Source organism: Elephantulus edwardii, unplaced genomic scaffold (genome assembly GCF_000299155.1).
Source record: "Elephantulus edwardii isolate Elephantulus edwardi_28Jun2011 unplaced genomic scaffold, EleEdw1.0 scaffold00068, whole genome shotgun sequence".
NCBI classification, from domain to species: Eukaryota; Metazoa; Chordata; class Mammalia; order Macroscelidea; family Macroscelididae; genus Elephantulus; species Elephantulus edwardii.
The window spans coordinates 14,153,224-14,176,966 of record NW_006399818.1 but is presented as its reverse complement, the minus strand read 5'-3'; the positions used below and the strand labels follow the sequence as shown (position 1 = coordinate 14,176,966).

The following is a 23,743-nucleotide window of genomic DNA, read 5'->3' as shown; positions in this document are numbered from 1 at the left end:
GGATTGATTCAGTGACTGGGATAATCGGGATGGGAGTGTCAGAGACAGTGCAGTTGGCGCAGGATAGAGCAGGGCTTAGGGCTGTTGTACATAGGGTCGCTATGAGACGCAAGCGACTCGACGGCACAGGACAACAACAACAACATATTTGTATTACTAAAAATACATTCCTGAATACTGTATACCATACAGGGCAATGGGAAACATCATGAAAACTTCTTTACCATAATTAAATACCTGGGGCTCACGTCCATAGTCTCAGGAGACATCAAGGTTTCAACTGGGATAACATTAATTGACATTACATAGCCCCCAAAGATAATGTTTTATATCCCACTTTGGGGAGTAGTGACTGGGTTTTTTTTTTTGTTTGTTTGGTTTTTTTCCAGTAGTCTATAATGGACTTTTGGGGGATCTCTGGTCACCTAGTGGGTAACGAGTTGCATTGACAGCCCAAAGGCTAACGGTTCCAATCCCTCAGCTGCTCTGTGAGAGAAAGATGAGCGGTCTTCTCCCGTGTGATTCACAATCTCTGAAAACTTGCTGGATCATCAGCTGTGCATTGCTTCCAACTTGACAGCGATGAGTTGTTGTTAGGGCTTTTAAAAGATTTTTATTTTCAGTTATGATTTGAGTGAAAATCTGCAGGAAAATTGATTTACCATTCAACTATACGTATAAATTTTTATGACAATCTCCACATTGTAAGTAAGGGGAAAAGAGCACTTTTCCCACTTCCTCCTTGTGATTTTGGCTTTCATTAATCCCTCTATCCTACCCTCTCCTGCCTTCAGACCTTTGCCATTGGCACATTCTGCCCTTTAATCTTATGTGGCTGATTGTCCTAAGGAGTGAATACCACTTTGGTGTTTTTGTTTACTTTGCAGGCCTATGGTCTGGCTTAAAGTTGAGCCTCAGAGGTAAGCTTAGCTTCAGGCTTGAAGGGTGACTAAAGACCAGAGTCTTGATGTGGGGGGGCTCCACTACTCCATGTCAGATCAACAAGCTTTGCTATCTGTACGCTTTTCAGTTTGTTCTACATTTTTCTCCCACTCTGTGGATGACTCTCCACCATGATCCCTTCTAGACTGAGGGTCTGAGTGAGAGATCAGTAGTTGCACCTTAGATGGCCCCTGGAAACCAGCTGGGTGTCTAAAAGACTGGACCATAAATGTTTGCAAGCAAGTGCAACCATTGGTCTCTCTCTTGTGAGCAAAGAAGCATGAAGAAAAGAAAATATACATGGAGACAAATAGATTAAAGCAATAGTGAACCATGCAAACTCCAGTCTCCTTGACTCAGAGACTAGAAGCACTAGATGGTGCCCGGCTCCCACTGCCAATCACTTTGACAGGGATCATGATGGGAAGGCCTGGGTAGAGTGGGAGAAAAATACAGAACAAAATTCAAAATCATAGAGAAGGCTAGACTTATTGACTGATAGACAGTGGTGGAACACCCAAGCCCGTGGCCATGAGTCACTCTTTTTTCCAGGAACTAAATTCATCCCTGTGGCTCAACTCTCAGCCAAACAATAAACAGGCATATATGTCACACCAGGGACGGATGCACTCTTTAGAACAACCAACCACAGGAGAGCCAAAGGTCAGTATTGGCCCAGAGATAAAGCTCTGCAGGCAGGAAGAGATAGGAACGAAGGCTGGATGGTAATGGTAAACACATGGAGGAAGTGTGGAGATGGCAACCAGTGTCACAAATCAAAATGTGTATGAATTGGTGAATGGAAAACCAATTTTCTCTGTCAACTTTTCATTAAAACCACAATATCTAAAAACTTAAAAATCTAGCAGAAGCTTAAAATAGACAAATTTCAATTAGCAAGGCAACTGCTTCCACAAACAGCTAATGATGAGAAATTCCAGAGACTCGTAAAGGCCACATGTATTGACGTGTATTCTAAACAACCCCCTGGAGTGCAGTTCTATTATTGGCTCGATTTTCTGGATGAGAATATTGAGACATAGAGAAGTTAAAGGACTTGTCCAAAGTCATGCTTCATACTGCTGGCACGTGTAATGTGACATGCAGTCCTCTTCAAGAATTCACTTCAATTGAGATAACATTCCTCCTCTCCAAGGACCTTCAAGTATCCCCTTTCCTGCCTTCCTTCCCATGCCACCTCCAACATAAAGGATCTCTGGCCAAAGCTCACTTGTACCACAGCCATTTGTCATATGTAAAATCCATAGAAAACAAACAAGCAAAACCCTGATTCTTAAAAAAGAAGACATTTCTAGTCACAGACAGAATCAGTTCTTGAAGACACTCTAATGGCTCCCTAGAACTACTCATGTACTTTCATAAAAGCTCTTTAAAAGAATACTCATGACATTAACTACAGATTGAAACTCAACATCAAGAAAACAAAGATTCTCACCACTAGATTGACTTGTGGTATCATGATAGATGGTGAAGAGATTGAGATTGTTAACAGCTTTAGCTGGCTTGGCTCCATATTCAATGCTCTTGGTACCATCAGCCAGGAAATTGAAAGATGAATTGCATTGGGAAGGTCTGCTATAGTGACCTTTTCAGAGTATTGAAGAGCAATGATGTCAGTCTGGAGACTAAGGTGCACCTAATCCAGGAAAATATGCCTGGAGGCTAGAGATCAGCAGGAACTTTGTTTCCTGTTTCCCTTGCTACCCTTCCTGGGTAGGCCAGGGTTCAGGTCTGTTGTTTACAGTATCATTATCAGTCGTACTTGACTTGATGGCACCTAACAACATCAGGTATATTTCTCTGAAGTAGAAAGGTGAGCCAGTCTCCCCCTGTAAGGATTTACAGACCTGGAAACCCAATGAAGGGTTCCTGTAAATCAGAATCTGTTGGCAGCAAGCCTTTCTTAAGTGTGGTGGTGGTTATAGAATTTATTATTTGGTTTATTCTAGAAAGAGTCAGCTTTATTATCTGTAAATCATACTTTAAAAATAAATGGGGATCTGGTGGCTTCTTGGCAAGAAGCTGCGCTGTACTCCCGAAGGTGCTTGGTATGAATCCACCGACGTTCACCTGGAGAATGGGGGTCAATCTCCTCCTCTGTCAGTGAGATCTGACTCAGTGACACACACACACACACACACACACACATGGAAGAAATATCCACGAACAAATCATGTTTCTAAAGATAACTTTGGGAAAGGTGATCAGAGTCCCTATACATGGTAAAGTAAAATTTCTATATAAACACACAAAAAGACTCTGACCTTGGTGTTGTCCAGTTGATTCTAACTCATGGCAACTCTCTAAATTTCCAGCTTTATAAATCTTTAAGGGAAGAGACAATCCAGATTTCTCCTGGAGGATGGATTTAAATTGCTGATCTTTCTGTTAGCAGTACAAAGTGCTCCACACCGTGCCACTATGGCTAACTTTTATTACTATATTCTTGCTAGGTGCCATTGAATTGACCAAGATTAATAATGCCCCATATGGACAGCAGACTGAAAACTTTCCCTGACCTATACAATCCTCATGGTCTTCATCGTATGCAAGCCCATTTGCTAGAGTTTATACTCTTTGGAAAGGAAAACAAATTCAGATATTAAAATAAGAAAAAGGTTATTTTAAAACAAACTATAAATCATGCAGGGTATGGTGGTGGTATATCATGTTACCTGTTGAACTGATAACTGAAATACCAGTGGTGTGAATCCACCAGCTCCTTCACAAGAGAAAGATGGACTCTCTCTTCTAGTGGAGGTTTACCCTCTTAGATGTAAAGTGTCTGTCGAGGGTCACAGTGAGTTAGGATCGAGTTGGTGAGAGTGCTTGTTTCACTTTGGTTTTTCTGTTGTATAACTTCTACTAAACACTTGATTGTGCTTATGGGAAACCTATACTTGGACCAAGAGGCAGTCATCAGAACAGAGCAAGGAGACACTGCATGGTTCAAAATCAGGAAGGGGGTCCATCAGGGATGTATTCTGTCTCCATAACTTTTCAATCTGTATTCAGAACAGATCATCTGAGACGCTGGGCTGTACGAGGAGGAATGTGGCATCAGGATGGGTGGGAGATTCATCAACAACCTACGTTATGCAGATGACACAACCCTACTTGCTGAAACTGAGGAAGACCTGAAGTGCTTGCTGCAGAAGGTCAAGGACTGCAGCCTTCAATACGATTGAAGCTCAACATCAAGAAAACAAAGATTCTCACCACTGGGCCAATTGGCAGCATCAGTGTGAATGGTGAAGAGCTTGAGATAGTTAACAGTTTTCGTTTGCTTGGCTCCACAGTCAACACTCATGGATTTGCATTGAGTAACTCAGCTGTCAGGGACCTCTCCAGAGTACTGAAGAGCAACAATGTCATGCTGGAGACTAAGGTGCACCTGATCTGAGCTATGGTCTTTGCAATTGCATGCTATGCATTGGAGATCTGGACAGTGAATAGGGATGATAGAAAGAGAATTGATGCCTTTGAGCTGTGGTGCTGGGGAAGAGTATTAAATATACCATGGACTACTAGGAGAACAAACAAGTTTGTCCTGGAGAGGGGGAAGCTGGACTGCTCCTTAGAGTCAAGGATTCTTATGCTTTACATACTTTGGGCATGTTGCAAGGAAGGACCAGTCATTGTAGAGGGACATCATGTTTGGGAGGGTGGAAGGACAGCTCAGGAGAGGAAGACCCTCAATGAGATGCATCGATTCAGTGATTGGGGGAGTGAGAGTAGGTGTGTCGGAGACAGTGGGGTTGGCACAGGACAGAGCAGGGTTTAGGGTTCTTGTACATAGGGTTGCTATGAGTCACAAGCGACTTGATGGCACATAACAACATCAAACTTATACTATTTTCTGTCTTCAAACTCTAAGTCCTTTCCTTTTATTTGGCCTCAAATTATGCATCTTTTATTTACAAATCACCATTTATACCATTTGCTTGCTATGTATCAGAGGACTGGACAGTGAACAGGGATGATAGAAAGAGGATTGATGCCTTTGAGCTGTGGTGCTAGAGAACAGTATTGACTATACCATGGATGGCTAAGAGAACAAACAGGTTCATCCTGGAGAAGGTGAAACCAGGCTGCTCCTTGGAGGCAAGGATTCTGAAGCTCTGTGTGACATACTTTGGCCTTATTGCAAAGAGGGACCAGTCCTTGGAGAGGGACATCATGCTTGGGAGGGACAATGCAAGAGAGAAACCCTCTGAGATGGATTGACTCGGTGACTGGGGTAATGGGGTTTGAGGTGTCAGAGACAGTAACATTGGTACAGGGTAGAGCAGGGTTCAGAGCTATTGTACATAGATGAGTCACGAGTGACTCTACAGCACATAACAACAGTAATCACCATTTGGTTACATTGAGAAGAACGGGAATCTCAGGACATTAATTGTGCTTATATGAAGCCTCTACATGACAACCAAGCAGTTATCCAAACAGAACAAGGGCACACTGCATGGTATAAAATCAGAAATGTGTGTATCATGGTTGCATCCTTTCTCCACTCTATATGCTGAGCAAATAATTTGCGACACTAGATTAGACAAGAAAGAATGTGACATCAGGATTGGAGGAAGACTTCTCAACAACCTGCATTATGCAAATGACACAACTTTGCACAAAATGAAGAAGACTCGAAGCACTTACTGTAGAAGATCAAAGAATACAGCCTTCAATACGGGTTATGCCTCAACATCAAGGAAACAAAAATCCTTACCACCAGACCACAGACGACATGATGAGAGGTGGAGAAAAGATTGAAGTTGTCTATGATTTCATTCAACTTGGACCCACAGTTAACACCCAGGGTTGCAGCAGTCAAGAAATTAAAGGACCTGTTGTATTCAGTGGCTCCTTGGAGGCAAGGATTCTGAGGCTCCGTCTGACATACTTTGGACATGTTGTGAGGAGAGTCTGGTCCTTGGAGAAGGACATCATGCTTGGGAGGGTGGAGGGACAGTGCAGGAGGCGAAGACCCTCTATGAGGTTGATTAATTCAGTGACTGGGAAAATCGAGATGGGAGTGTCAGAGACAGTGCGATTGGCACAGGACAGAGCAGAGTTTAGGGCTGTTGTACATAGGGTCTCTATGAGTCGCAAGCGACTCACAATAACAACAACAACAACATTGCATTTGGGGAAATCTACTCTCAGTGACCTCTCCAAACTTCTAAAGGTCAAGGATGTCAGTGTAAAGACTTCTAGCCGTGTTGTTTGAAATTGGTTCCTATGCTTCTGAAACTCGGACAATGAATAAGGAAGACTTAGGAGGAGTTGATGCCTTTGAGTGGTGCTGTTGGTGAGTATCCCCTGGACTATCAAAGGAACAAATCTTTCCTAAAGGAAGTGTAACCAGAATGCTCCTAACAGGCAAGGATGCTGAAACTTCATCTCACTTTTTTTGGGCATAGTCTCAGGAGAAAACAATCTGGGGAGGGAGAGGCATCATGCTATAGAAAATGTGGAGGGTCAGAGAAAGAGAAGTCCCTCAACAGCATGGACTGACAGTGATGATGACAATGGGTTCACATATAACAGAAATAATGAGGATTGTGTCTGCTAAGGCAAGGTTTAGATCTGCTCTTCACAGGGTTGCTCATAGGATTCTGTGTAGATCTTTGTTCATAGGGTTCATAGCTGACTAAAAGACACCTAACACCACTACCACCATCATCTGGTTAACACTTAAGCATGGACTGAAGCTACACATCAAGAAAACAAAGATTCTCACCACTGGGTCAATTGGCAGCTTCATGATAGATGGAGAAGAGACTGAAGTTGTCAACAAGTTCACCTTGCTTAGTTCCACAATCAACATTCTTAACACCAGCAGCCAAGAAATTAAAAGATAAAGTGCATTGGGTACTGAAGAGCAATGCTGTCAGTCTTGAGACTGAGGTGCACTTGACCCATGCCATAATATTTGCAGTTACTTGGTATGCATCAGAAGGCTGAACAATAACTAAGGATGATAGGAAAAAAAGGATCGATGCCTTTGAGTTGTGGTGCTGGGGAAGAGTGTAGAACATACTGTGGGCTGCCAGGAGAACAAATAGGCCTATCCTAGAGAAACCTGTCCTAGCTATTCCCTGGAGCCAATGATTTTGAAGCGCTGTCTCACATGGCACATGGCCAGGGGGGACCAGTCCTTGGAGAAGGAAATCATGCTTGGAAGAGTGGAGGGATAGCGCAGGAGAGGAAGACTCCAGATGAGATGGATTGACTCAATGACTGGAGAAATGGTCTGTCGGAGATTGGTTCAGGATAGGGCTGAGTTCAGAGTTATTGTAAAGAGGGTTGCTATGAGTTGCAGGAAACTCAATGGCACCTAACAACTAACCTGTCCTATCTTCGAAGAGTCATCCCTGTCGAGTAGGCATAGTTCATCCTCCAGTGGGTTTTCCAGGCTGTAAATCAAACAAGAGGTGGTTGCCCATCTCTCTCCCTTGGAACAGTTGTGGATTTGAACTGCCAGAGACATAGTCCTTGAGTTAGTAGTGCAATTCCCTGTGGACCAGGCCACAAGAGTTCCTGTTCTATAATCTTTGGTCCATATTTTTTTTTTAAAGTTGACTTTCCCAGAAACCACTCTTGAAAAAGGCATTGTAGGATTTGCTATAAGGACACATTCCTGATGCATTGTGTGAAGTTCAAGTAGCTGATAAACTATTTTAGGTCATTATCACATTTCCCTTATGTCCCCACTACTCTGGTGGTCCCTTGCATTGTGACTTTGCAGGAGGCTTAGCCATTTTTAGCTGTCAGCAAACCATGGCTGTTTGACTCCTGGGAAGGAAGATAATAAACTTCCTGCCCAGCAAGAGGCCAGCGACCTCCCTGTAACTCTATACCTCAAGGAACTCCTAAGGCGCCTATTGTATGTCACCATCTTTGTTAAAAAGCTTAGATCACAGTCCTAAGCGAAGAATATGGCCAAGGATTCCATTTACAGCAATGAATTGTCTTATCTGGGAGATTGCTGTGAACTCAGCATTATCAGTCATTCAGAGTGAGAAGGGCCATGCCTATGAGTGATTCCAAATTCACAAGAGCCTGTTATTTGCAACTTCTATAGAGGCTGACAAGGAATAGGAGGTAGGAGAGAAAAAGAGTTTGGAAAACACGAACAACAGGCTGCACCAATCAATGCAGATGTTTGATGACCTTGATCTTCAAAAGAAATATCAAGAAATATCAAGATCATTTCCCCTTACAATTATCAAACAGCCTTTGCCATCGTTGAGGTTATGAGAATTAAGGGTAATTCCTTCACACTTTGTCTTCCTGGGAAAAACATGGATCATCTTTTTACAGGTGATTGATCTATGTACAGCCTTGGGAATGAAGTGCAAGGTCAGCTCTGAATTAGTTCTGACTCAATGGCATTGACTTTTAGTTTTGAATGTTCCCACCGTCCCTTGCATTGCTGCACGTAGACCTTAATGTTGCTGATGGAATTAAAAAGAACTGGGTGTTAAAAAAAGTCTCTTTCATCTCAAATAAAATATTATCTGTTAAAGTGTGATCTAATTATCAAGGTTAAAAATATGTTTTTGTGCTAATGAGAAAAGCTTTCCCTATGCAGATTTGACGAAGTAATCTAACTTTTAATTAGAGTAAAGAGCATGCTATCTCCTGGCAGAAACTCCTTCCTGATGTCAGTGTGGCTTTTTTTTCCCCCAATGAAAATTTGTGCCTTCTTAATTTTAAAAGATGATGGGCCCCTCCCCTCTTTCTGTTTTCCAAATTTTCAATCTTGATCATACAGTTATTTTCCAATTTGAATCATATACTACTAGCATAACTTTCCCCCCCACTTGTTGTGTACCATTGAATCGGATCTGACTGGCACAGGAGGAGATTGCCCCTCCTTCTCCAGCGGAGCATCTGGTGAATTTGAACTGTGTGCCTTCAGGATTGCAGTGCAGCTTCTTGCATCTAAGCCACGAGAGCTCCCCTTCACATAACTTTTAAAAGTACCCCAGAGTTGTTAAGAGTGAATGATATTTGATAAAATAGGAAGTGCAGAAATAATGCAGTGATTTCATGCTACAGCTTAATGCACCTTAAAAAGGTGATGCTGAGTAAAATAAGCCAGGGGCAAAAGGATGTACCCTGCATTCCCTAGTCTCACTTATCCAAAATAAGAAAATATATAGAAACCAAGGAATGTGCATGTGAAAGTTTGGCAATGAATAAGGAAGGTCAAAAGAGACCCAGATCCTCAACAAGATAAAGGTAAACAACCCAACCACAAAATGGGCACAGAATATGAATAAACACTTCACTAAGAAGACATTCAGATGGCAACCAAACACATGAAGAAGTGCTCAAAATCCTTGGCTATTAGAGAGATAAAAGTCAAAGCAACTATGACGTATCACCTCACCCCAGCAACAATAGCAAAGTTCAACAGGGCAGCAAACAAAAGATGCTGGTGGAGAGATTGGAACTCTCACTCACTGCTGGTGGGAATATAAAATGGTACGCCCACTATGGAAAGAAGTCTGGAGCTTTCTCAAACAGTTGATAATAGAAATACCGTTTGACCCAGCAATTCTACTATTGAGAATATACTTTAAAGAAACCAGTGCCATGACTCAGATGTATGTACACCCATGTTTATTGCTGTTTTATTCACAAGAGCAAAGAGGTGGAAGCAACCCAAGTGCCCATCAGCAAAAGAATGGATAGTAAAACTATGATACTTTCATACAATGGAATATTACATAGCATTGAAAAGTAACGAACTTGTAAACCATAATACAATATGGGTGAGCCTGGAGGTCAGTATGCTGAGTGGAAGATCTTAGTCACAAAAGGATAAACACTGCATAACACCACTGTTATAAAATAGGACAGACATGGGGGTTGGTGAGAGAATGAGAAAAGAGTGGCTAGATAATGAACACTGCAGTAGATCAGATGAGGGGAATAACTGTCAGAAAGGAATATGTGATTAGGCATTATATGTATGACAATAATCTGGAACAAGGGGTTCATTGTGAGCTAGGTTGAGGGGATGGGATGAAGGGAGGCGGAAGAAAATGTTCAACAACGGGAAAAAATATTTAAAAATTGTATAGGAAATATTATGATGAGTTATTGAATAAACAACAATTAACAGTGGACAAAAATTAAAAAGGAAGTCGATGCTGCACTTGCCTTGGAAACAAGGCCAGTACAGCGCCTGGGAATGTATTTCCTCAAAAAAGAAGGATGCATATCAGCAGCTTGAAACGGCCCATCCTTGCGGAAATGTAAAGAGATAGCCAAGCTCTCGCTTGTCGTCACTATGAACTGGGAGCAGTGAAATAGAGACCAGCAGAGGTCAGTTCTCTTTCCTGAGCCAGAGGAAGGAAGCCCCTCGAGACATTTCATGTGTTTGCAGGATGAAGATAAAGGGAAATGCCCATTTGCATCAATGAGAAGACAGCAGAAATCCTGTCCTTGGCTTTTACATTTTGCTTCTCTTGACAGGTCTCGAGAACTATCAGAAGGAAATACTTGAACCTTCACAGAATTCTTTCAGACTCCTTGGGATTCTCGCCCCCCCCCCCCCCCCCCAAATTGGGATTTTGACCGAAGAGATGAACCTTTCACCTGCTCATACCACAATGGACAGGAATGAAACTCATTGAAATTTTGAGTTCTCTTTGTCCATATTTCATAAGCTTGCTGTTATTGTTAGCTGCTGTCGGGTTGACCTCTGACCCTACTGATATGGCAAGCCCACACACAACATAAGTAAAGACTGTCCTGTCACGGACAGTTGGGAGCCATAGAGTGTTCACTGACCAGCTTTCAGGAGATTTCCAAGCTTATCTTCCTAGTTGGTCTTGGTTTAGAAGCTCCAGTGAGTGCTGTTCAGCAATATTTCATGCCCTTTGACAGACAGTGGTGACTGTGTGTTGAGGCGTATTGCCTGGGGATTGAATGAGGGTCTCCTTCATGGGAGGTGAGGCATCTACCACTGAACTATCAAAAACTTCCCTTCCACAAGCTACCTTGTCTCTCATAGAGGCTCATAGATAGAATGCCATTTAGTTCAGATTTCATGAATCAGAAGTCCATTTTGACTGTGAGCCATGCATTCATATGAAGTGCCTTCTTTGCCACATACTTTGGTGAGTATAAAGTATACTAACATTTTAGAATCTTTACAGTAGTTTTTTCTTGGCTTTTACAATCAACACTCTTGGTACCAGCAGACAAATTGCATTGGTAAGTCTGCTGTCAGGGACCTCTCCAGAGTACTGCAACAATGTCGGTCTGGAGACTAAGATGTGCCTGAATCAGGCCATGGTCTTCACAATTACGTACTATGCATCAGAAAGCTGGACAATGATGAGGGATGATAGAAGGAGAATTGATGCCTTTGAGCTATGGTGCTGGAGAAGAGTATTGAATATACCATGGACTGCTAGGAGAACAAACAGGTTCATACTTGAGAGGGTGAAACCAGGCTGCTCCTTGGAGACAAGGATTCTGAAGCGTTGTCTGACATACTTAGGGCATGTTTCAAGGAGTCCTTAGAGAGGGACATCATGCTGAGGAGAGTAGAGGGACAGTGCAAGAGAGGAAGATCTTGGATGAGATAGATTGACTCAGTGACTGGAGTAATAGGGGTAGGTGTGTCAGAGACAGTAAGTTTGCTCACGATCGGTCAGGCATCAGAGCTATGGTATATAGAGTTGCAGGTGACTTGATGGCACATAACAATTGTTGTTGTTGTTGTTGTTATGTGCCGTCGAGTCGCCTGCGACTCATAGTGACCCTAGTACAACAGCCCTAAACTCCGCTCTGTCCTGTGCCAATCGCACTGTCTCTGACATTCCCATCCCAATTATCCCAGTCACTGAATAGTAGTTTTAAAATATAGGACTTTTTTTAGATTATTTTATTTTATTATTATTTTTTGTGTGTACTGTCAAATCGAATCTGACTAGTACAGGAGGAGATTGCCCCACCTTCTCCAGCAGAGCATCTGGTGGATTTGAACCGCATACCTCTGGGATTGCAGTGCAGCTTCTTGCAACTAGGCCACCACAGCTCCCAAAATATAGGACTTTTAACCCACCTCTGACAGATGGAGTCTAAGACATGAGCAGAAAAGAATCTAACCAAACCTGCAAGTGATAGAATTTGTTCCAAACCCATTTTTGGTAGCAAGTTGAGCATTTTCTGTCCTCTGTGGTGTATCAGGACGCTGGAGATAACTGCCTTTTTGACAGTTTTTGGGTTGTGTCTAACTTACTAGCATCAGATTTGTATGTGTGGGTTAGGAAACTGGAAAAACTTATCTAAAGGTTCTCTCTGTTGTGTAAAAGATCTAGAATAATTAGATGTTATTGTGATTATATTTGGTGCTAAGTTTGTAGATACATGAGCATCCAGCCCGAACAATCTGAAAGTCTGGGTGAATTGCTTTAAGACACTGCTTTTGTGTCCTCATTCTTGATGGCCTTAGAATCATATGCTGGGGTGGTGAATCAAACACAGAACAGTTAAAACAGAGAAGCGTCAGAACAGTCTAAACCTCTGAACTGACTTTTCTGAGGCAAGGATTATAATCCAGGTATTGACTGAAAGGATGTAACAGTTAAAAGGCAATTTAGAAACCCATTTTGAAGCTCTTTCTTTTAGCAGTGGGACAGTATAAAGTGAGTAGATTTGGGCATGAGATAGCCTTGAACTTGAATCAGCTTTATCACTTGCTAGCCCAAGAGAACCAGTAAGAGATAATCCTTCTGAATCTTGGGTCCTCATAAGCAAATTGAGGTTACATATGTCTTCTTTGGAGATTTATTCTAAGGATTAAATAAGGCAATACAGACAAGTGCCTCTCACAGAATTACGCATCGGTGGCTGGATGGCACCCTTCTTACCTTCCGTGCAGAAGTTCAGGGTTCAATTTCCAGCCAGTGCATCTCATGCATAGTTCTTCATATTGTTATGGTGATGAACAGGGTTCAGCACAACTTCTAGACTAGGATAGTCTCAGAAGAAAAGCCTGACAATCCACTTCTGAAAGCCAGTCAGTGATGACTTGATGGGTCATGACAGATCATGCTACAATCCATTGAGCATGGAGGTGCCGTGAGCCAGGGCTGATTCCACATCTATGGCTGAGGGCAACAGTAATCTCTCACAGCAGGGGTCAACAACTGATAGTGCTGGCTAAATGAAAGTTACTGTTTTTTAAAACATTAGTTTTTTAAAAAAACACCTCAGATCAACCGTGCCACAGATTTGCCACTTTGGAGAGTCAGTTTGGTTTTGTGACTGCTAACTGTTTTTTAAAGTGCTGTGGTGTCAGCCAGGTCAACTGCCGCTTATTCACCTCTTCCTCAGCGTGTACTTCCTGTACTTCCTACATGACAGTCCTGCCCATGACACTTGCCCTGGGTTGGAAGATTCAGAGTGATAGCCCTGTGGATGTTTCTCATCCCATGCAGTCACTATTCTGAAGAGAAGCACAGGGTACAACCCATGGCTTTATCTCTCGATGGCCACGTCATGTGTGAACATGGCGTGGACGTTCCTTGGCGTTGCTTTTTATTCCGGCTTTTTCTGACTGGTTTGTTTTTCACTGGCTAATGGAATGCCTTTGTATCCTCCCCTCCCCTCCTCTCCTTCTTTGGAAAATAAACTAATGGGGTCTTCTAAAAATAAAACAACAAACACCAGTAGGGAAAAACATCATCCATACAATATGGACATAACTATAGTCTGGTGGCTTAGTGGTAAGGTCTTGTGCTACCATCACAAAGGCTCATGGTTTGAATCCACCAGGAGCTCCATGGGAGAAAGATGGGCAGTGCTATTTACTGTCTCTGAAAACCCTCTGGAGGGTCAGCTGTAACTTGATTCTGACTCCACAGTATATAACAACAACAACGACATTTAAAGCTACATTTTTTTAAAAATTAAAAGCCATGTTTCATGGGGTTTTTAAATCCATGAAATAAATTGAAATATCCAGCATTTCCAGTATAAGAACACAATTTTTTTATACATTTATAAACTGTGTTTTATTTCCTTAATCAGAATAAAAGCAAAACAAAACAGAACCAATGGCTCTCATTAAGGAGATATTTTCATTACTTTTTATTGTGGTTGTATACCATTGAGTCAGAACCAACTCATAGCTGACCCCCAGGTGGGTTTTCGGATGCAGTTAATTGCATGAGAGAAGATTACCCATCCTTCTCCCAAGGAGCAGCTGATGGCCTTGAACCACGTGCCTTTGGGATTGCAGTGCAGCTCCTTGCCCCTAGGCTCAGACTCTTAGCGAACCTATTCTACAGAATGAAGCCCTGCCATGTTCTGTTGTCTCCTCACTGCATCTTAGAAGATGGTAAATGAATAAATCACAAGGCTTGATTTTTGCCTGCAAAAAGGGGGAGCTAGATTTTGTAGAATTTTAGTGTAAGAGCTTCCATCACTTATTGAGGATTATCCATAACTAGTACGAAGTTCGACCACCAATCAACAATCTGAGTTATGTAGATTACACAACCCTGCTTGCTGAAAATGAAGAGGACCTGAAGCGCCTGCTGCAGAGGGTCGAGTACTGCAGCCTCCAATATGGATTGAGGCTAATTGTCAAGAAGACAAAGATTCTCACCACTGGACCAATTGGCAGCATCAGGATGGATGGTGAAGAGATTGAGATTGTTCACAGCTTTAGTTTGCTCAGCTCCATGGTCAACACTCTTGGCACCAGTAGCCAGGAAATTAAAAGGCGCATTGCCATGGGAAAGTATGCTGTTAGGGACCTCTCCAAAGTACTGAACAGCAATGGTGTCTCCCTGGAGACTAAGGTGCATCTGATACAGGCCATGGTCTTCACAATCACTTGTTATGCGTTAGGGAGTTGGACAATGACCAAGGAGGATAGAAGGAGAATTGATGCCTTTGAGCTGTGGTGCTGGAGAAGAGTATTGAGAATACCATGGACTGCTAGGAAAACAAACAGATTTGTCCTGGAAAGGGTTAAACCGGCTGGCTCCTTGGAGGCAAGGATTCTGAGGCTCCGTCTAACATACTTTGGACATGTTGTGAGGAGAGACCGGTCCTTGGAGAAGGACATCATGCTTGGGAGGGTGGAGGGACAGAGCAGGAGGGGAAGGCCCTCTATGAGGTGGATTGATTCAGTGACTGAGATAATCGAGATGGGAGTGTCAGAGACAGTGCGATTGGCACAGGACAGAGCAGAGTTTAGGGCTGTTGTACATAGGGTCGCTATGAGTCACAAGCGACTCGACGGCACATAACAACAACAACAACAGTACGAAGTTGTTAACAGATATTCAATGTGGCCATGGACTTCTATACTGTTAACTCAGAATTTGCTAGCAATTTTTCTTGTAATGGAAACAGAGAAGAATTAATTTTTGTATGAGCATCCATTGGAATATGAGTTAACTTTACACAGCTTCTTTATACTGAGAAATGTCATTGAGCTTGACAAACACATGTAAGACTTAAGATTTTAGATGATTTGATGACTATTTTGGTTGTAAAGCATTAAAGAAAGTCTTTGAGATTGTTGCCATAAAATTTTTGTTTAAACAAAACCACAGCCTGACATTCTTACTTCCTTTCATTGATCAGTTATTTTAAATGTATGTGGATATGCCTTCAGTTGTCTCTCTGACTTGTAAAAGAATTATCCTAAAGAGAGATCTAGAACCTCAGGAAGGCAGATTTCTTTCTACAAGTTTACAAGGCAACAAGATTTCTACAAATGAACTAAAATGAGCTTTTCTAGAAATAGATTCCCTGACTCTCCTTTTCCTGGGATTCCTATATCTCAGTTTTCAGGGATATGAGAAACAGAGATGCAAATATTTAAGTCCAAGAGAAATATGAACCACTTACCCATGCAGTCTGGACCCCAGTGGCCTGGGCAACACTGAGGCTGGAGGTATTCCTTCCTACAGATGTGCTGGCATCCAGGGATATACAACAAGTAGCTTCTGAGCTCATACGTGTACCTTGAAGATGAAGAGAAGAAGTGAGCCCATAATCAGTGCAGTGCAGCTATGCCTTGTTCATAGGGGGGCTGTAGTTTAAAAAATGTGTCCTTTACAGTTAGACAGTGCCATTCACTTAAAATGCTATCTGGTCATAATTTTGAAACCCTTGCTGAAAAGCTACTCTATTCCTATTTCTTGAACAACTACTAAGCCCACTTTCCCTCATCAGATTATCAGATTCCTGGAACATTAAACACTCAAGACTGGGTGCCCACCAACTAGGAGTGATCTCTGTGTTCTCTGAGTCTGCATGCAGAATGATTCAAAATGCTTACTCCCTAGAAAATCCATACACTTTAGCTAATCCATCCTGCTTGTTCTACAAAAATCATCCTCTACAATTTCAATGTTTTATTACCTTGTCTCCAGTGTAGGTACCTGTGTGAGACTCTATCTCCAAAGAGTGAGAATACAAAACCTTTTCACCTACTACCTTTTCATGGCCTCCTTGACCCTTTTTCTTGTGTTGGACTATCTAGCAAATCTGTTAAGAGCAATTTACCTAGATTTCTTTGTTAATAAAATTTTTATTTTATGCTGTTTTACTTACAAAATTAATATACATTGTTTTTCACACCAGACCATTACCATTTTCTTTATCCATCCCTTCCTACATCCATCAAATTGTGCAACACTGTGATTCTCCCCCGCCCCCCGTCCTCACCCCTCTGCTACCCTCTCCTCTTAGATACTCATACATGTTTTACTACATATCATTTGATTTCTACAATAGTGGTCTTATACAGTATTTGTCCTTATGGGACTGAGTTAGTTCACTCAGCATAATGCTCTCCTGTCCTTCCCAAAGTAGGTAGTGATTTTCAATATCATTGCTCCTACATGCTGTGTAGTATTCCCTCATGTGAATTTCTCAGTCCATTTGCTTGTGGGTGGATATTTGGCCTATTTCCAAGTTCTTGTGATGGGGAATAACATTGCTATGAACAATTGTGTACAAATCTCTGTTTGTACCTCAGTTCTCATTTTCTTAAGGTGTATTCCAACCAGTGGAATAGCTGGATCATATGAAATGTCTATATTAAGCTTTTTGAGGATATGCCAAACTGCCTTCCTAAGTGGTTGTACCATTTTATAATCCCAAAAATAATGTGTAAGAATTCCTTGCCACATTCTCTCCAACATTTATTGCTTGCTCTCCTGTTAAACTTTGCCCTGTTGCTGGGGTGAGGTGGTATCTCATTGTGGTTTTGATTTGCATCTCTCTTATTGACAGTGATTTTGAGTATTTCTTCATGTGTATGTTGGCCACCCAAATATATATACCTCTGGGAAAAGTCCTTATTTCCATGTCTTTTGCCCATTTTGTAATTTTGTTATATATATTTTTTTTTTAAAGAAAGAATAGGGATATTTGGCCTTCTAAGTAGAAGATAACCATAATTTTTTTTAATGAAAAGAAAGAAATTAAAATTAAGGTATGATGGAAACAGGGTTAAGATATCTAAATGTAAGAAGTCAAGTAGATAAAAAAATGACGTTGGTTGCTTGGGTTTAGCACATGGATTGCAGGTTATGGAGTTTCAGAAATATCTGTGTCAGAGGGGGTATAATGGAGTGAGTGACATTGCCTTTGGTAATGAGTTTTTAGAAGAATTTTTTATACTGGCTAAGATATAGTTCTGGAATACCTATTCTATGGAGGCTAAATGCTATTGTCTACTTACATGAAGTGCTTGCTGCACAAGGTCAAGGGCTGTCATCTTCAATATGGATTGAAGCTCAATATCAAGAAGACAGAGAGATTCTCACCACTGGGCCAATTGGCAGCACCATGATAGATGGAGAAGAGATTGAGGTTGTTAACAATTACAGCTTGCTTGGCTCCACAATCAACACTCTTGGCACCAGCAGTCAGGAAATCAAAGGTGAATTGCACTGGGAAAATCTGCTGTCAGGGACCTCTCCAGAGTACTGAGAAGCAACAATGTCACTCTCGAGACTAAGGTGACCCTAATCCATGCCATGGTCTATGCAATTAATTGCTATGTGTAAGAGAACTGGACAATGACTAAGGATGACAGAAGAATTGATGCCTTTGAGTTGTGGTGCTGGAAAAAGAGTATTGTACATACTTTTACCACGGATTGCCAAGAAAATAAATAAGTCTGTCTTGGAGAGAGTGAAACCAAATTCCTAATTGGAAGCTAGGGTCTTGAAATTCTCTCTCACATACTTTGGATGGCCAGGAGGGACTGGTCCGTGAAGAAGTACATCATGTTTGGAATAGTGGAGGGACAGTGCAGGGGAGGAAGACCCTGGATGAGATGGATTGATACAGTAACTGGAACAACAGGGGTAACTGTGTCAGAGTTAGTGAGACTGGCTCAGGACAGTACAGGCTTCAGCGCTGCTGTACATAGGATCACTATGAGTGGCAGGTGACTTGATGGCACATAACAACAACAATTTACATGAATCCTTTTTTGTCCCAGGGTTAGACTTTTGTATATTTAGAAATAATATTCTATACCTGGCCAACTGACTGGAAGATATCAGAGTGTGGAAATTATCAAATAATATCACTGATATCACATGCAAACAAAATCCTGCTGAATATTAATAAAAAACAACTAGAAATGTACATTGACTGTGAACTACCAGGAATACCGGCCAGGTTTGGAAGAGGCTGTGGCACCAGAGACATTATCGCCAATGTGAGATGGACCTTGGCTGAAAGAAGAGTACCAGAGGACTGTCTATTTGACTGTATGGATCACAACAAATTATGGCTAACCTTGAGAAGAATGGGAATCCCAGAACACTTGACTGTGTTTATGCAAAACCTATACTTGGATCAGGAAGCATTTATCAGAACAGAATGAGGAAACACTACATGGTTCAAAACAGGAAAGGCAAGTGTCAGGGTTGCATGCTCCCTTTATATCTTTTCATTCTATATGTAGAACAGATCAGTCAGGAGGCTGGACTTTATGAGGAAGAATGTGGCATTAGGATTGGAGGGAGACTCATCAACAACCTACAGATGTTGTGTTGTGCTGATGACACTCTTTGTTCACCAAAACTGAGCAGGACCAGAAGCATTTGCTGCAGAAGGTCAAGAACTGTTGTCTTCAATACAGATTGACACTCAATATCATAAAGGCAAACTTTTCACCACTGGGCCAATTGGCAACACCATGAAAGATGGAGAAGATATCAGGTTGTTAACAATTTCAGCTTGCTTGACTCCACAGTCAATACTCTCGACAATGGCAGTCAAGAAATCAAAAGACAAATTGCATGAGGAAATCAGTTCTTAGGGACCTCTCCAAAGTGTTAAAGTGCGACAAGGTCAGTCTGGAGGGTAAGGTGCACCTGACTTAGGCCATGGTATTTGCAATTACTTGCTATAAGTCAGAGAGCTGGAAAGTGAGTAGGAATGACAGAAAAATTGATGCCTTTAAGTTGTGCTCGGAAAGAGTATTCAACATACCATGGATCACCAAGAGAACAAAGAAGTCTGTCCTGGAGAGGGTGACACCAGGCTGATCCTTGGAGACAAGGATTTTGAAGCGCCATATGACATACTTTAGGCATGTGGCCAGGAGTGGCCAGTCTCTGGAAAAAGACATCATGTTTGGAAGGGTAGAGGGACAGCACAGGAGAAGAAGAACCAAGATGAGATGGATTGATACAGTGACTGGGGCAATGAGGGTAGGTGTGTCAGGGTCAGTGAGACTGGCTCAGGACAGGGCAGGCTTCAGAGCTGTTGTATAATAGGGTCTCTATGAGCCACAGGTGACTCAATGGCACATAACAACAACAACATTCCATGATTATCTTTTCTTTCAAATGATATTTTGTTAAGAATAGTGCATGTTCTATAGGCTGTACTCCCAAACCCATTTATGGAACAGACTTGATAATGGTAAAATCATGTGCTTTATGGGCAATGAAGCTGGACAGAGGGTTAACATTTTCTTTGAACAATTGAGAATTCTGGTAAAAGAGTCTCTTCTTAAAGGCAAGTAAAGAGAGAGGTCAAGGGCGGAGACAACTGTCCCTCAAGAACCTAACTTAGACCTTCTCCAGCATAAGTGAATGACAGACCAAAGCTTCAATTCTAGAACACAGAGGATGGGTGCAGTAATCTTGTTCTCTGTGTGCATGTGTGTTTGTGCGCGCCTGCACTCTACAGGTAAATTAGATATAGCTAATTGCCTTTTTGGTCACAGTTTAAAAAAAATTAGCCAGTATAAAGTTGTTTTCAGTGAACATTTCATCTTAATCTTTATTCTTACCTAAATGGTTCTTGGATATATTCTAAGAGAAATCTGTAATAGTTGCAAATATGCCTGTCTCAAAAAGTTGCAAATAGAGATACCATTTGACCCAGCAATTCCACTACTGGGAATATACCCCAAAGAGACCATAACTGACATCCAAACATATATCTACACCCATGTTTATTGCGGCTTTGTTCATAATAGCAAGGAGTTGGAAACAACCCAAGTGCCCATCAACAAACAAATGGATAGAGAAGCTGTGGTATATTCACACCCTGGAATACTATGCTGCACTGAAAAGCAGGGAACTCATGCAATATTATTCAAAGTGGTTGACCCTGGAGGACATCATGCTGAGTGAAGTATCTCAGTCACAAAAGGACAGATACTCCATGGTGCCACTGTTGTAAAATAGGACTGACATTGGGGTTGGGGGGAGACTGAGAAGGATGGGTTCAGTGATGTATACTGCATTGAAACGGATGAGGGAGAAAACTGTTTAAGAGGGATATGTTATTAGGTGTTTTTGTCATGGCAAGAGTCCAGAGCGAGGGCTGTATGGTGGAGTGGACCTGGGGCAGGGAGCAGAGGGGGGATTGTAAAACAATGAAAGAATTTTTCTTTTACTTTTCCAAGAGTGTAGTGTGCTAAGGGGGAGGGTTTGGAGGGGATAAAAGTGCAACAATGAATGAATGGAAATCCAAAGTCTCTGTAGATTCTCATTGAAATGAATAATACATTTAAAACAAAACAACAGGGGGTGGGGTGGGGTGGGCAGGGAGAAAAGTGCAACAATGAATGAATGGAATTCCAAAATCTCTGTAGATGTTCATTGAAATAAAGAAACAAACAAACCAAAACCAAAACAACAACAACAAAAACCCCCAAGATTATAAAATAAACAAACAAACAAAAAAATCGCAGGAGGAAAAAAAAAAAAAAGAAATGAGGAAAAAAAAAAAAAAAGAAATGATGTCTTTGGTTTCAGACCCCAGTGCAGTCAGAGGAATTGAATGTAATTTTGAAATAGTAAATTAGAAGAATGCCATGTTTCATTTTCCAGGAAATATAATAATAAATCTCTGAATTAAAAAGAAATGTTGTTTTTAAAATTAGTGACTAAATAAAAACCCCATGCCAACAGCAAACAATTGTGCCTGTACGCTGGCTTCATGGTCGTCCCCTTCCTTTGCCGTGATCAGTGATGAATTCTGAGTGTATTGAATTGTGAACCCTGCCACCAGGTATGCTCATCACTATACCACCAACGCAGGACATCAGTTTATTGAATCTTAAAAGATCTTTAAAATTACAACACATAAAATTCTATACTGTTACATCTCCTCATGCTCCTTCTTTAGGTTTTAATACATAATTAGTTGTGCTATGACTATAAGATCCAGTATGAATACATGAAACACTTTATCAAATGACACAAAATCCAGATTTCTCAGACAAAGATACGAAGAAGGGGAAGTGTTTCTGTGTAACGCAGAGTAGGAAATTTTGGAATAGAGAGTGATTCGACAGGATTACATGCTTTAGAGCCAGTGTCATCAAATATGAGGTACCTAAGTACAAGTGTTGTGTCATCTTAGAATAAGAAAAATTGTGGAAATGCTTTCTAGGTTTTTAAAATTTTTAAATTTTTTTTTCTTTCTAGTTTTTGAGATAGAAGTTTCCATTTCCATTTACAATCCCTCAAGTTCCACCATTCAATAAACTTATTCTTCTCTACAAACCAGTACCTGCAGTCTCGAATCCCTACAGAGCCTTCTGTGATCTTGGTATAACCTTCCGGGCACCCGATTTTCAAATTAAGCGAGCAGGATCGACACTCGGTTCTAATGGTCAGAAAAGACTTCTTATCACATCGTTTCCCCTGGGAAAACATAAAAAATAATTTCAATTCTCATGGTTAGAACCTTGCAAAATACTTAGTTGAGCAACCTTCTGCACTCAGACTTAATGTCAACTGGATGGCGGGGATGACAAAGTGGTGACTGAGCTGCTGCTTTCAGTCTTGTCTAAAAAGACAATGTGTGCTGAGGCTGTGAAGGAGGGAGGGGCCCAAGCTTATACACACATTTGCCATTCCTGATTAAGAGTGTCCAGCAAGGTTGGGCACTGTCACTGCAATCTCTTACCCAAGAGGAAAACCTACAATATGTGACAGAATACACTTTGGAAATGAGAGAGACATTATTAAAGCATCTTATTTGAGGTTGTTGTTTTGTGCTGTCAGTTCTAACTTATAGTGACCCCACATGTTTCAGAGTAGATCAACCCTGTAGGGTTTGCAGGAGCAGATTCCTGGGTCTTTTCTGCAGTAGTGCAAATGGTACTGTGTGAGTTCTGGTTACCAGCTGGACGCAAACAATTTGAGTCACATCGGGGTATCTTTACAAGGTTAATTGCCTACAAACCCAACAGTCTTCAAGTACACTTCTTCAGCTTTTTATGTCACAGGATTATCTGCTCGGGGGGTCAGCATTATGCCATAGAAGATAGAATTTCTGCTTTAAAGTTGTCAGAATTGTAACCCAAAGATTCTGAAGCTCCGTCTGACATACTCAGGGCATGTTGCAAGGAGGAACCTGTCCTTGGAGAGGGACATCATGCTAGGGAGGGTAGAGGGACAGCATGAAAGAGGAAGACTCTAGATGAGATGGACTGACCCAGTGACTGGGGTCTTACAGGTAGGTGTGTCAGAGACAATAAGTTTGGCACATAATAGAGCAGGGTTCAGAGCTGTTGTACATAGGGTCACTATGAGTCACAGGTGACTCAATGGCACATAACAATAACAACAGCAGAATATAAACTCCATGAGGGTAGGGACAGTTCTCTACTTTGTTCAGTGCTGTGCCCTAAGGATTGTCTGGTAGATTGCAGTCATCAGAAATATTTGTTGATCATAAATTGTGATATGTAAATGTGTTAGATATTGGACTGTTAATAAAAAATTCAGGAGTTTGAATCCATCTGCCATTCCATAGGAGAAAGATTTACAATTTAAGATTTACAACTTTGGACACCTGTTCAGGCCTGTTCCAACTTAAGGCTTCCATGCATGGGAATGTTGGAATGCCGTGACTGACTCAACAGCAGTGGGCGGTATCAAACACATGGCTGTTGGATACCATCAAATCAGCTCCCATGTTTCATCTCATAGCAACCCGGTATACAACAGAACAAAACTTCCTTGTCCTCACAAGCTGCTGTGCTTAAGCTTCTGTGGCAGCTACTTTGCCAATCCTTCTTAGTGTGAATCCTTGCTTTTTAAAATCTGACCTTGTTTTTTCAAGCATGGAACCATCCTGCTGAACTTAAGGTGATGTGACTGTACAATGAAGAGACACTGAAGTTGGGAATCAAATGACCTGTTGTTGTGTTGTTGTTATGTGCCGTCGAGTCGCTTGCAACTCATAGCGACCTTATGTACAGCAGCCCTAAACTCTGCTCTGTCCAGTGCCAATC

The 23,743-nt window shown here is 41.6% G+C and overlaps 1 protein-coding gene across 1 annotated transcript in view; it reads right to left on the bottom strand.

Moving 5' to 3' along the window:
* The window catches only part of STAB2 (stabilin 2), a 251,479-nt gene that overhangs the window by 221,998 nt on the left and 5,738 nt on the right, over positions 1-23,743 (bottom strand). The window contains exons 2-3 of the mRNA XM_006888578.1: positions 22,012-22,145; positions 15,859-15,974 (exon numbers count right to left, since the gene is read on the bottom strand). Coding sequence (XP_006888640.1) covers positions 15,859-15,974; positions 22,012-22,145 — 250 coding nt within the window. The remainder of the gene's footprint in view (positions 1-15,858; positions 15,975-22,011; positions 22,146-23,743) is intronic.